This window comes from Chlorocebus sabaeus, chromosome 7 (assembly GCF_047675955.1).
Source record: "Chlorocebus sabaeus isolate Y175 chromosome 7, mChlSab1.0.hap1, whole genome shotgun sequence".
Lineage (NCBI taxonomy): Eukaryota > Metazoa > Chordata > Mammalia > Primates > Cercopithecidae > Chlorocebus > Chlorocebus sabaeus.
The window spans coordinates 34,464,630-34,479,329 of record NC_132910.1 but is presented as its reverse complement, the minus strand read 5'-3'; the positions used below and the strand labels follow the sequence as shown (position 1 = coordinate 34,479,329).

At 39.4% G+C, this 14,700-nt stretch overlaps 1 protein-coding gene across 2 annotated transcripts in view; it reads right to left on the bottom strand.

The window, feature by feature from the left end:
• Window positions 1-465: 465 nt before the first annotated feature.
• COPS4 (COP9 signalosome subunit 4) overlaps window positions 466-14,700 on the bottom strand; it is a 39,338-nt gene continuing 25,103 nt past the window's right edge. Inside the window, exons 7-10 of one of the 2 annotated variants that reach the window (XM_007999094.3) lie at window positions 13,324-13,494; window positions 10,022-10,137; window positions 7,765-7,849; window positions 466-986 (exon numbers count right to left, since the gene is read on the bottom strand). In XM_007999094.3, coding sequence (XP_007997285.1) covers window positions 853-986; window positions 7,765-7,849; window positions 10,022-10,137; window positions 13,324-13,494 — 506 coding nt within the window. In that variant the 3' untranslated portion in view covers window positions 466-852. The remainder of the gene's footprint in view (window positions 987-7,764; window positions 7,850-10,021; window positions 10,138-13,323; window positions 13,495-14,700) is intronic. The other variant, XM_007999095.2, reaches the window with a different exon arrangement.

Genomic DNA, 14,700 nt, shown 5'->3' with positions numbered 1-14,700 from the left:
GATTGTGATTCTCTGTATTTGCCTGTCTCTCCAGGGTTTTGAGTGGTGGTTTGTCCTGTGACTTTAATTCTTCCATGGATCAAAGAAAAACCATTGATATTCCAATCTGTTCAGTTTTCTTATTTTGCTGTGAGGAGGGATGTGATGACTTCCAAGCTCTTTACATGTTGGAGCTGACACTAAAAGTCACCCACATACTTTTTCAAGTCCTTTCCCCATGTTTTTCTATAAAGCTCAGCTAAAATAACCCTCTGTGGAGCCTTCCCTGACTTCTCTCTCCTAAATGAAGAGCTACTCTCTGTGTGCTCTAGTAGTTGGAGCAAATACAAGGATTAAACTTACTGTCTCTTGGCTCTTTGACTCTTTGGACGCCTGGAGAACAGGCATTATGACTCAACTTTGTATTTCTAGCATATGGCATAAATCAATGTCTGTTGAAGGAAAAGGGAACAAAATACTCTTCGCTAACTAAAAACAAAGTACTACTTTTATTTGGCTCATTTCTCCATTTATTGAATAACCACATTTGGAGAGGCATGAAGCACTAAGTTTTACATGACTACAAAGTTATCACAAATCTCAAACTTTTTAGCCACAGATATTTCACCTCTGTTTAAAGAAAAAGCTTTCAAAACATCTGAGTTAGCTTAATACACAGAGAACCTGAAATATACGGGAACTACATATTTTTAAATGCTTGTACTTCCTGCTCTAATAATGTCTTCTTTAAACGGAATCCAGCATAAAAGGGATTGAAATGTATAAGGTCATGATGCAAATGCTTTGGAGATAGTGAAACTGATCTGCACAACATGGAAAAAGATGTCATGTGCACAGAAGTTCTGCAAGGATTCATTGAGCCATCTGGGCTTCCATGGCTTGTGCTGTCCATTCTGGTGCTGTTTGACTAATTTTCTCCAAAAGGTTATTCACTTGGAAACAAAGTGATTGGATCTGCTTGTCCCACGTTGGCAGGGCTTCTCGTGCTAAGGGGCAAAAAAAATGTACAAAATTAAAATTATTCCTTTGTATTCACAGCAACTGTGAGTTAAAAGATATACACTTTTTACATGCCTAGTCTTGGAATAGGCATGTTCCTTTTAAATATCTAAAAAAGAGAAAAAAATTATTAAAAAAATAAAAACAATAAATACTTTTTTTTTTTTTGGAGAGAGTTTTGCTCTGTCACTCAGGCGAGACTGCAGTGGCATGATCTCGGCACACTGCAACCTCTGCCTCCTGGATTCAAGCGATTCTCCTGCCTCAGCCTCCCAAGCAGCTGAGATTACAGGCACCTGCCACCACGCCTGACTAATTTTTGTATTTTTAGTAGAGACAGGGTTTCACCATCTTGGCCAGGCTGGTCTCCAACTCCTGACCTCGTGATCCACCCGCCTTGGCCTGCCAAAGCGCTGGGATTACAGGCATGAGCCACCACGTCCAGCCAATAGTTTTATTAGCTTTTAAAAGTCTAAAAATCAGGCCAGGCATGGTGGCTCACGCCTGTAATCCCAGCACTTCGGGAGGCCGAGGCAGGCAGATCACCTGAGGCCAGGAGTTCGAGACCAGCCTGGCCAACATAGCAAAACCCTGTCTCTACTAAAAATAGAAAAATTAAAGAATTAAAAAAAAAAGAAAAGTAAAAATACAAAAATTAGCCAGGCGTGGTGGCAGGCACCTGTAGTCCCAGCTACTCAGGAGGCTGAGACAGGAGAATCGCTTGAACCCGGGAGGTAGAGGTTGCAGTGAGCCAAGATCGTACCACTGCACTCCAGCTTGGGCGACAAGAGTGAAACTCCATCTCAAAAAAAAAAAAAAAAAAAAAAAAAACCTCTAAAAAATCTTGGCTAATAAAACTAACCTATTTAAACACAGTTAAGAAAAGTGTTTTTTCTTTAATTTCTAGCATTTTGAAAGTACCCAAATTACTGGCATAAAGTATAAAACAAAACAAAACAAAACAAATACATACATATGCATGTTATTACTACTACTAGTGAAACGAAATAAAACCGACTAAGCCATAACCTCAACCACAACAAAAGACTGAGGCTGTCTTTTCATCACCAAGGCTTGCAGATTCATAAGACACTGCCACCTACTGGGGAAAGCAAGTCTATCTACACATTCAAATCCGTACTTGACTGGAGTTAGATAAACATCTCAACATTCAAACTCCTCAAAAAAAGTCATCCTGAATCCACCAGGGTTTTCTCTATACCAGCATTATATAGTTAGAAATAAAAAATTGAGAGGAATGTCCCATTCGAAACAGCACCAAAATTTATAGAAAAAGCAACCTATAAAATCTTTTTTTTTTTTTTTTTTTTTTGAGACGGAGTCTCACTGTCACCTGGGCTGGAGTGCAGTGGTGCGATCTCACCTCACTGCAACCTCCGCCTCCCGGGTTCAAGGGATTCTCCTGCCTCAGCCTCCTGAGTAGCTGGGACTACAGGCATATGCCACTACGTCCAGCTAATTTTTGTATTTTTAGTAGAGACGGGGTTTCACCATGTTGGTTGGGCAGGATGGTCTCAATCTCTTGACCTTGTGATCTGCCTGCCTCAGCCTCCCAAAGTGCTGTGATTACAGGTGTGAGCCACCGCACCTGGCTGCAACCTATAAAATCTTAATAAAGGGCAAAAGATAACTTGAATAGACACAAATCACATTCCATGGTGGAAATACACAGTAACATAAAAATATCAATCCTTCTCCTTTAATAAATAAATTTAAAGAAATCCCAAAAACAAACCCCCTTTTTTTCTATTTTGTTTTCTAACCAGGCTAAAATTATTAAAGTTAGCATAAAAAATTGGTGTTTGAGAATGGCCAAGATAATTCTGAAAATGAAAACCAGTGGTGGAATTGAGGTATATCCATCCAACGGAATGCTCTTTGGCTAAAAAAATGAATGAAGCACTGATTACCTGCTATGACATGGATGAACCCTAAAGATACCATGCTGAGTGAAATCAGCCAAAAGGTCACATGTCACATATTACATGATTCCATTTATATGAACTATCCAGGCTAGGTAAATCCAGAGACAGAAGATGGGTTTGGTGGTTGCCAGAAGCTGGGGGAAGGAAGGAATGGAGAGTAACTGCTTAAAGGGCAAGGGCTTCCTTTGGGAAGATGAAAATGTGAAACTAGACAGATAGAGGTTGTGCAACATTGAAAATGTACCATTGAATTGTTTACTTTAAAATGGCTACTGTTCTATTATGTGGATTTCCTTCTTTTTTTCTTTTCTCCGGTAGAAATGGGGTCTTGCTATGTTGCCTACGCTAGTCTTGAACTCCTGAGCTCAAGCAATTATTCCACCTCAACCTCCCAAAGCACTGGGGTCACAATCGTAGGCCACTGTGTCCAGCCCATGTGAATTTCAATTTAACAAAAAAAAGTAGTGGGAAGCAGGAGTTGCTTTATCAATACTAAAGTTTATTAAAAATTTGTTTATTACCATATTGTTGCAGATCAGTGGAACCAAATAGAGTACAGAAATAGACCCAAACATATATGTGGAACCTAATCAGATATGTCAAAGATCACAATTTAATCAGAAAGGATGTTTTATTTAATAAATGATACTTGGATAATTGGCTATTCACCTAGAAAAAAACAACTAGACCATAATCTAAAATTATCCACAAAAATGAACTGTAGATGGATTAAATTTCTAAATGTAAAACTATAATATTAGAAAACTTTAGGAAAACGCTAGCTTTATTCCAAGGTAGAAGAGACTTTCTTAATCAATACAGTAAATTAAAAAGCCATAAAATAAAACATTGACCTATTTGAGTGCAAAAAACTTTAAAAATGTGTTTATGTTATGCCTTGTCTTCCAGAAGAAAACCTGACATAATTCGGCCAGGTGCAGTGCAGTGGCTCATGCCTGTAATCCCAGCACTTTGGGAGGCTGAGGTGGGTGGATCACCTGAGGTCGGGAGTTCAAGACCAGGCTGACCAACATAGAGAAACCCCATCTCTACTAAAAATACCAAATTAGCTGGGCATGGTGGTGCATGGGCGTGGTGGTGCGTGCCTGCAGTTCCAACTACTTGGGAGGCTGAGGCAGGAGAATCCCTTGGACCCGGGAGGTGGAGGTTACAGTGAACCGAAAGTGAGCCACTGTACTCCAGCCTGGACAACAAGAGCGAAACTCTGTCTCAAAAAGAAAAAGAAAAAGAAAACCCGACAGAATGGAGAAAAATATTTGTGACACATATTACAGATAAAATTATCAGCCAGGCGCAGTGGCTCACGCCTGTAATCCCGGCACTTTGGGAGGCCGAGGCGGGCGGATCACGAGGTCAGGAGATCAAGACCAGTATATCCTGGCCAACATGGTGAAACCCTGTCTCTACTAAAATACAAAAAATTAGCTGGGTATGGTGGCATGTGCCCATAGTCCCAGCTATTCAGGAGGCTGAGGCAGGGGAATCCTTTGAACCTGAGAAGCAGAGGCTGGAGTGAGCCGAGACTGTGCCACTGCACTACAGTCTGGCAACGGAGCAAGACTCCATCTCAAAAAGAAAGTAAAAAAAAAAAAAAAAAGCCAGGCACAGTAGCTCATACCTATAATCCTAGCACTTTGGGAGGCTGAGGCAGGAGGATCACTTGAGGCCAGGAGCTCAAGACCAGCCTGGGCAATACCACAAGACTCCATCTCAAGAAGAAAAACAACTAGCCAGGTGCAGTGGTGTACACCTGTAGTCCTAGCTACTAGAGAGGCTGAAGCAGGAGGGCAGCTTGAGCCCAGGAGTTTGAGGCAACAGTGAGCTATGATCATACCACTGCACCTCAGCCTGGGCAACACAGCGAGGCCTTATCTCTTTTTTAAAAAAAAAAAAAATCATTATAACAAAAGCTACAGCAAATTGATACTGGAAGGCCAGAAGGAGAGTTGTGAGGGAAGGGAGGAAACAGACAAGTAACATTAACGCACAGAAGGGGAAATGCTATATTACTCATCATATGCTGTGTTTGTTTATTCAACACTTATTTCTCATTTACAATGTGCCAGACACTGGAACAGATGTTGGATGTACCATGGAAAATAAGACAGACTTAATACTTATCACCAGGAAGCTTAGCTTGGAAACAGAAACAGACATTTAGACAAAGAGTTATACAACTGAAAATAACTAAGATTAATGCTAGGAAGAAATTCAGGCTGACATGAGAACATATAATTTAAAGCCATATCTAATCTGGAGAGCCAGGAAAATCATTACTGATTAAGGATATTCAAATTGAGACAGGGGACAAAGAGAAGATGGCTGGAAAGGGGTGAACATTTCAGAATGTTTGATGGGGGAAGAATTTGCAATGCTGAAAAAAATAAAAAGAAGACTTATGCAAGAGAAAGCTAGAAGGGACCAGGACCAGCTTTGGGGAGACTTTGTATAACTTTGTTCTACAAGCAATGGGGAAGACATTCATTAGAGCGTAAACAAAAGAATAACATGATTTAACCATTTGTTTATTTCTTTTTTATGTTTGCATTTTTTAAAAGAAAATAATCACTCCAGATGTACTAGGGAACTGGACTAGAAAGGAGCAATTGTAGATATGAGAAAGAAAGAGGTTATTTCTCAACACCTGAAGAGGTTATAATAGTAGGGTTCAGAACAGGTTGGTAATAGTAAGAAATGAAGAAAAAGACCCAGTTCAATGGCTCACACTTGTAGTCCCCAGCACGTCAGGGATTTAGGAGGTTGAGGCAGGAGGATGGTTTGAGCCCAAGGATAAGGAATATTGGAGAAAGCTAACAATGCAGTTTTGGGATGGCTGGTTGGTTAGTCGTGGGGGACACATAAGAAGGGAAGATAATAAATTCAGTTTTTGATATGTTCATGCTAAGATGCCGAAGCAATCAGGTAGAAACACCTTAGTAGTAAACTAGAACCATGGGGCTAGGACTTAGAAGATTCACCCTAGAAAGGTAAATGTAGGCATTGTCTACACAGAGACAGTAACTGAATCAAAGGAAATAGATGAGATTATCCATGGAAATTCAGTAGCATAAGTGGGGAACAGTCTAGGATTAAGTCCTAAGTAACTAGTATTTACATTTAAAGGTACTACAGATTCTACAAAGATAACTACGAAGGATAGCTGGAGATATAAGAGGAAAAGTAGAATCGGATGGAAGAGATGACAAAAGTCAATGCTGTGGTGGTGGGGAGAAGGTTCAAAAAGTAGTGAGAGATCAACATTATTTGATATGTTGAAAAGTCAAGATGAGATTTGGAAGATATAAGGATTTTCATTAAAATGGGGGAGTCCTGAGGATGTGTAAATATTGATGGAAAGAAGCCAGTAGAAAAAAGGATAAAACCAGACAAAAGTAACTGCTAACCTCAGGTTCCTAAACCAGTGTTTTTGGTGGGAGGGGAGATGGAAAGGATCAGAGAAAAGGTCCAAAGACCGAGTGGAAGAACCAGACAGGATGACAGGAACCATTCGCAGTAAAACACAAAGGAAGAAAAAGATTCACATCTACATCTAAAATTAAAGTGTTTCTACATCTGATAAAGAAGTTAAAATATCAAATTGAATCAGAGAAAAAATAAAAAAACTAAAAAAAAAAATCAAAATACTTCATACCGATGGCTTTTTTCCCCTTTGAAATAGGAAACAAGATTTTCTACTGAGAGTAAATGGGGAGAAAAGTCAGAAATTTAAGAAAAACCAAAACTGAAATAGCCATTGCAAAGTAGGAAAAGGAGTGGACTAGAGAAATGTACCATGAATCCTATGTAGTGCTGAGGACCTGTGACCTTGACTTTAGGGAAGTATCAGCCTGTTTGATGCCTGACTCTCCTCCAGCACAGAAAAGATTATGCTAACTGAAAGAAAACAGAAGAGTCAATGGACCAGAAACTCCAACACGGTCAAGGAAGAACTGAACTGGGAGTAACGGAGACAGACCACAGACCACTAGAGAAACAAGAAAAAGGTTATGGCCAGAGTGAGATATTTCAAATAAAAATTTTACAAGTGCAACAGTTCTGGGTACAGTAAGGTCCAGGGTGTAAATGAGGTGGGAATAAGGAGCTGAGAAGGTATTAGACAATGAAAAAGTCAAAGGATCCACTTACCTGTCTGCCTCCATTAGTTTAATGAGTTGCTGAATAGGAAATGCAACTGTCATTTCCATATGCCTGATACATGCCTGCTATGTGGTCAATAAATATTTGATGCATAAATGAATGAACTGATACAACAATTTGAGTTTCAAATTTTTCCTTAACATAGAAAATCCTGCAGTAAGTACATTCATGAATTTTTTTTTTTTTTTTTTGAGACAGAGTCTCGCTTTGTCGCCCAGGTTGGAGTGCAGTGCTGCAATTTTGGCTCATTGCAACCTCTGCCTCCTGGGTTCAAGCAATTCTCCTGCCTCAGCCTCCTGAGTAGCTGGGACTACAGGTGCCTGCCACCACACCTGGCTAATTTTTATATTTTTAGTAGAGACAGGGTTTCACCGTGTTGGCCAGGCTGATCTCAAACTCCTGACCTCAAGTAATCCGCCTGTCTCGGCCTCCCAAAGTGCTGGGATTACAGGCATGAGCTACCATGCCCAGCCTCATGAATATAACTTCTTAAAATTATTTTAAATTATTTCTTTGGGAAATAAGCTCATTCTAGTAATAAGATTCTGAGTCAAAGGAAACTGTCCAGCATGTTTTAATCATAAATATAACAACAGTTCACTGCTATTTCATTATGACAGAAATACACAAAACCTCTTACTTTCAAAATGAACTATTCCATCAATCTGGTCAATAAATCCATTCATACGTCCTTCTGTTATCATTTGAGATGCTATCTTTTCCGCCTATTGGGGGGAGAAAAAAACTCTCTGAAACTTTATCATATCTTTTAGTTATGCACATATGATAAGAGAACTGAAAGCTTCTGGTTTAACTACCATCACTAAACTTTACGTATATGTTAATCTGTCACTAGAAGAGTAAATCCTGTAAATCTGGCTATTTCCCAGTTCTTGCTGTGCATAAGCCATTATTTTAAGTTAACTGGGATCTGTTTTTCTTGTGAGATTTTGGACAAGAATATAACTTTACCATTTTCTCTTCTGCTCAAAAGCAAACTATCAATTTTTCTTCTTACTGGGATCCACATCTCAAAAAAACCCAAACAAACTAGTTTTTCTTATTTTATTTCAATTTCCACAGTATTTGCTACCCCAGAAACTCTTTAAAAATTGAAAGGTAGATGGCGAAATTCCAATATAAATTGAAAGGGTTTAAAAGACAATTAAAAGAAAGCAAAAAGTCTGCTACCTAACTCCTGAAGACATACTTAATGTCTACTGTGCATAAGCAAACTGGATTGTGACCTGGTCATTTATTAATTTTGACCATCTTCACAATCAATCCTATCAGTCCTGAATAGACTATGACTAGCATTTATTGTTAAAAATATATTCACCTCCAATAGTCTCAGCAAGAGATCATACCTTAAAGCCTCAAGAAGAAAGTCTCTTTTAATGGTAACTTAAACCTTGACTCCCAAATTGTTCTTCCTTTACTGTGTATTGAATGTATACAAGTAAAGGAATTGTTAGAAAATTCTAATTAAAAGTTCATTGCCAGGCCAGGCACAATGGCTCATGCCTGTAATCCCAGCACTTTGGGAGGCCGAGGTAGGAGGATCACTTGGGACCAGGAGTTAAGACTAGCCTGGGCAACACAGCAAGACCCTGTTTCTTTAAAAAAAAAAAAAAAAAAAGAAAAAGAAAAAAAAGGCTGGGCGTGGTGACTCACACTTGTAATCTCAGCACTTTGGGAGGCTGAGGCTGGTGGATCACAACGTCAGAAATCTGAGATCCGCCTGGCCAACACAGTGAAACCCCATCTCTACTAAAAATACAAAAATTAGCTAGGCGTGGTGGTGTAATCTCAGCTACTCAGAAGGCTTAGGTAAGAGAATTGCCTGAACCTGGGAGGCAGAGGTTGCAGTGAACCGAGATTACACCACTACACTCCAGCCTGGGCAACAGAGCTAGAGTCCGTCTTGGGGGAAAACAAACAAACAAAAACATTAGCCAGGCGTGGTGATGCATAATTGTAGTACCAGCTACTTGGGAGTCTGAGGCAGGAAGATTGCTTGAACCCACGAGTCTGAAGCAGCAGTAAGCTATGATCGTGCCACCGCACTCCAGCCTGGGTGACAGAGCAAGAGCCTGTCTCTAAAAATAAACAAAAAAACAAAAAACAAACAGACAAAAACTTTCACTGCCAGAGAAAAAGGGATGTGACCCATAACTGCATGACTTTAAGGTTTACAAATCAGCTAAAAGTAAGGTTGATTGCTTAATTTTATTTAAAATCAAGAGAATATTTTGTAAATGATACCTGCAATACTCTCTAAATGTCATTGGTACTTTGTTGGAATTTATATATAGTCAACCAAAACCTAAAACAAACAATAAAATTACATTCCCTAGTAAGTCAGTCAACTTCTTAAGTTAAATCCAAGCATAGACGCTACAACAGAATAGCCTGGAGCATTACCATATCATTCTCTCAAAAAGATGAAATATTTAAACTTTGAGTCAATCTAGGGCACAAAAAAGTAAGGCATGTATCAAAATCTTAGTCAGAAGTCAAAAACCACTATAAAGTAGATTTAAACAGACACCAAACAAAGACATTCTCAGAAAATGGGTGTCATAACCTGCAACTCCTGAAAGATTTCTATTCTAGGTCACTTGATCACAAAACACAATTTAAAACACCAAAAATACTAAGAGAATTCCACTAAACACACTAGGCCTATTTTAACTTCTAAAGAATTTATTTACATTTACTTGTGGCTTTTAGGTGTAATTCTGTTGTTGTTTCCAACATTTATCTTGTTGGAAGATAAAAAATGTTGTTTCCAACATGTATTTTCTTATTGTTTTCAACATTTATTTTATTTTCTCATTATTTTAATAGTTTCACCTGTTAACTCTTTTTAAAATGTATTGGAATCAAGAAGATACCTTAGCTGCAGGGATCTCTAAAAGAGCTCCAAGTTCTTCAAAGGTAATATTATTATATAATTTGCTTGCAGACAACAAATTGTGTTCAATAACAGCTCTGTCCAAGATGCTGGAACCTTAAACATAAATAAGACAGTTACAAGTTTGAAACCAGTTTTATACTCTAAAAAGATGCATCATTTTTTCTGAAAATTTCCAGGCATGTAATAACTCTGATCAAATTTAATTTCTCTGATCAAAATTTTAAAAGTAGCCAATATATGACGTAGTTTCATTAATGTACAATTAAATAAAAATAACACTTAGCAAATGAATGATTGGCAAGTAATTATTAAGTAAATAGATCTAACGCTTTGGATTTGGAATCTTGCTTCTTTAGGCTATCAAATTCATTAACTTTTTTTTTTGAGACAGAATTTCATTCTGTTGCCCAGACTGGAGTGCAGTGGCACAATCTCTGCTCACTGCAACCTCTGTCTCCCAGGTTCAAGCAATTCTCATGCCTAAATCTGCTGAGTAGCTAGGACTACAGGTGTGCACCACCACACCTGGCTAATTTTTTGTATTTTTAGTAGGGACGAGGTTTCATCATGTTGGCCAGGCAGGTCTCACCTGGCCTCAAGGGATGCTCCCACCTGGGCCTCCCAATGTGCTGTGATTACAGGCATTAGCTATGGCGCCTGGCCCATTAACTTTTCTTTCTACAAGCATAAACTTTTACTAGCAAGCAGCAGCACAACAATCATGCAACCTGTTCTGCAAGCTTCATAAAGTGATCTCTATTCTTGTGGGCACTCCATGAGCATCAAACCAAGGCAAATGTGAGAAATATCCAGATCCAGACCCAGGACCAGGCTGAGAGATCAGGCATAGAATCCTCTTTTCAGTGAGGTCATACAGTATCTGATAATGTTCTGGACCCAAGGTCCTACTTTGAATGTTATTAGACCACTGGACTCACCCCATGCTTACATATTTCTGCTGAACATTTAACTACTGTAATGAGTGCAGGGGACAAAATATACTTGGAGACTTCAAGGGAAGTATTCTGAGAAACCCCGTTTCTTACAGTGCCTCACCTTCTCCTTTTCCAGAATTCCACCCGCGATCTGCTAGTTTTTCACCTAACTCCTATCTCCCAGTCTACTGTGCTGGTTCCTCCTTCTTTTTCTTCTCTCAAATATTAGAGGGCTTAATTTTGCACCTTCTTCTCTTTTTATCCTACCATCAAAATGCTGATAATGATCAGACACATATTTGTAATCTAAATCTCCCTTTTGAATTCAGACTTATACAGCCAACTACCTAAATATCCAATCCATTAATTTTATAAATATCTCAAATTTAATACGTCCAAAAAAGCAGGCAGGTGCAGTGGCTTACCCCTATAATCCCAGCACTTTGGGAAGCCAAGACGGGAGGACTACTTGAGCCCAGGAGTTCAAGACCAGCCTGGGCAACATGGAGACACCCTGTCTCTACAAAAAAATTTAAAAATTAGCAAGGTGTGGAGGCACATGCCTAAGCTTCTGGGGAGGTGGAGGTAGGTGGAAGGATCATTTGAGCCCAAGAGGTTGAGGCTGCAGTGAGCTATGGCATCATGCCAGCCCCAGCCTGGGCAAAAGAGTGAGACCCTGTCTCAAAAAGTAAAAAAAAAAAAAAAAAGGACTGCTTAGCCAGGCACAGTGGCTCATGTCTGTAATCCCAGTGCTTTGGAAGGCTGAGGTGGGAGAACTGTTTGAGGCCAGGAGTTCAAGACTAGCCTGGGCAACATAGTGAGACCCTAACTCTACAAAAAATTAAAACATTAACCGGGCATGGTGGTATGCACCTGCAGTCCCAGTTACTTTGTTCTAGGCTGCAGTGAGCCATGATTGCCCCAGTGCACTCTAACCTGGACAACAGAGCACAACTATAACTAACAAAGGAAAAAAGAAAAACTTCTCTCCTCAGTCTGTTCTTCTCCCAGTCTATCCCATGTCAAAAAGTAGTACAGCAGGCAGAGGGGAGGCAAGAAGAAGGAGTTATTGTTTAATAGGTACAGAGTTTTAGTTTGGGAAAATGTAAAAGTTCTGGAGACGGATGTCGGTGATGGTTGCACAACAATGTGAAAGTACTTAATGCCACAGAACTGCACATGTTAAAATGGTGATTTTTATGTTATATATATTTTATCACCATTTTTTTTAACAAGGTCATACACTGTCACTGAAACTGGAGTGCCATGGGGCAATCACGGCTCACTGTAACCTTGACCTCCTGGGCTCAACCAATCCTCCCACCTCAGCCTCCCAAGTAGCTAGAACCACAGGCAGGTACCACCATCCCTAGCTGTTTTTCTTTACATTTTGTAGAGATAAGGCCTCACTATGTTGCACAGGTTGGTCTGAAACTCCCAGGCTCAAGTGATCCTCCCGCCTTAGCCTCCCAAAGTGCTGGGATTACAGGCATGAGCCACCATGCCCAGTCATAATATATATATTTTTAAGCAGTACAGCAGTATACCCAGTTAAAAGGACTGTATCGCTAGGCACTGTGGCTCACGCCTGTAATCTCATCACTTTGGGAGGCTGAGGCAGGCAAATCACCTGAGGTCGGGAGTTCGAGATCAGCCTGAGCAACATGGAGAAACTCCATCTCTACTTACAAAATTAGCCGGGTGTGGTGGCGCATGCCTGTAATCCCAGCTACTTGGGAGGCCGAGGTAGGAGAATCACTAGAACCCGGGAGGCAGAGGTTGTGGTAAACCGAGATTGCGCCATTGCACTCCAGCCTGGGCAACAAGAGTAAAACTCTCTCTCAAAAAAAATAAAAAATAGGCCAGGCGTGGTGGCTCACGCCTGTAATCCCAGCATTTTGGGAGGCCAAGGTAGGTGGATCATGAGGTCAGGAGATTGAGACCATCCTGGCTAACATGGTGAAACCCCATCTCTACTAAAAATATTAAAAAATTAGCCGGGCATGGTGGCAGGTGCCTGTAGTCCCAGCTACTCAGGAGGCTGAGGCAGGAGAACGGTATGAATCCAGGAGGCGGAGCTTACAGTGAGCCAAGATTACGTCACCTGGCCACTGCACTACTCTAGCCTGGGAGACAGAGCAAGACTCCATCTCAAAAGAAAATAAAAAAAAAAAATTTTTTTTTAATTTAAAAAATAAAAATAAAAATAATTCCTCTTTTTTTATGATGAAGTGTTATATAGAATTATTATTAAAAGACAGCAACATGCTTCTAATTTAACATGATGTTCACTAGTCTGTACCTAAACATTGACTACCATATACACATAAGCCATGATCATTACCATCAGCTGTAGTTGCTTTTTGGTGAGGCATCAGCATGGCAGCAAATTCTTGAAGCTGATTTCCTCTGATGATCCTATCTAGGTACATTTTCTCTAGGATCCCATAGGCAGCAAGTTGCTGGCACCTTTCATCCTTAAAAAGAGTAGCTAGCATCCGAGAACGCTGCTGTCCTAAGAGAAATAAACGAGCATCAAATTTCACAATGTTATTTTCACAATGTTTCCTTAGGAAAAAAAAAATCTATCTTATGACCTCATTTTTGTCTACTAAATATACAGCCAGTACTCATTATTCATGGTAATCATGGTCTGCAGTCACTGATGACGCTGAATTAACAAGTACTAAACTGCTGCTCCTATGGGAATAAAGGTTAGGTTCCTGTGAGCATCTGGTCACAACATTTTCATCAACGAATTAATCTGTAACCTTGTTTTATGTGTGTTTCTGTTTAAAGACATCCTATTTAATATATATATTGTTGATTCCTTAACATTGAACTCACGGCCAACACTATAAATCACACCTAAATGAAGCTATCTAACACACGTATTTTCTCCATAGGGCACTTAAGACCACCCCCCAGAGAGCACTATGGCTGCGTGCCATTGTAAACAGCAAAATCACTGAAAACAGAACAAAAGTGTGAAAAACATGATCTTAAACAGACCATGAAAAGGATATTTGTGTACGGTATAAAAGTAAAAAAACAAGCACGGAATCTACATGTTCAACCTCAGGTGGAAACTTGCCAGGACATTCAAATGTTTTGCCACCCTGCACATATCTGCAAATGCCAGTGGAAGTGCTGCAAGTATTGACTTTGGGGTTATGAATAAATTTTAGCAAGGAGGATAATTCAGAAACATGGAATCCACAGATAAAGAAGAGCAACTATATAGTCATACATGAAGAATTTCAGGCCAAAATGTTACAAGCGGTTGGAAGAACAGGTGATTTCATTTTCCTTTTCTTATTTGTACTTCTACAATAAACATTCATTATTTCATTAATAAAAAATTTATGAAAGATGAAAAAATATTTATCTGATAGGGAGACTTAATATTCATAATTTCAATTTATATTTTCAAGGAACTTTAGTGACAACTGATAACATTAAAAAAATCAAACTCACGAAAATGATCCTATCAACAACCTTTTTCTTTTTAAATATATTTCTAGCTCTTTATACCAAAAGAGCCTAACCACAATGACACCCAGAAGCAATGAGCATATCTAATGTCCAAATCTTGGTAGCCCATTAAAAAGAACTAGGGATCCTTGAAAAATAGCTGATTTCAAGTCTGAGGCAGGCAAAATACAAGATAAATCCAAGTCACCTTTTTCTGCTAATTCGCAGGGAAGTATTCAAAGGTTAA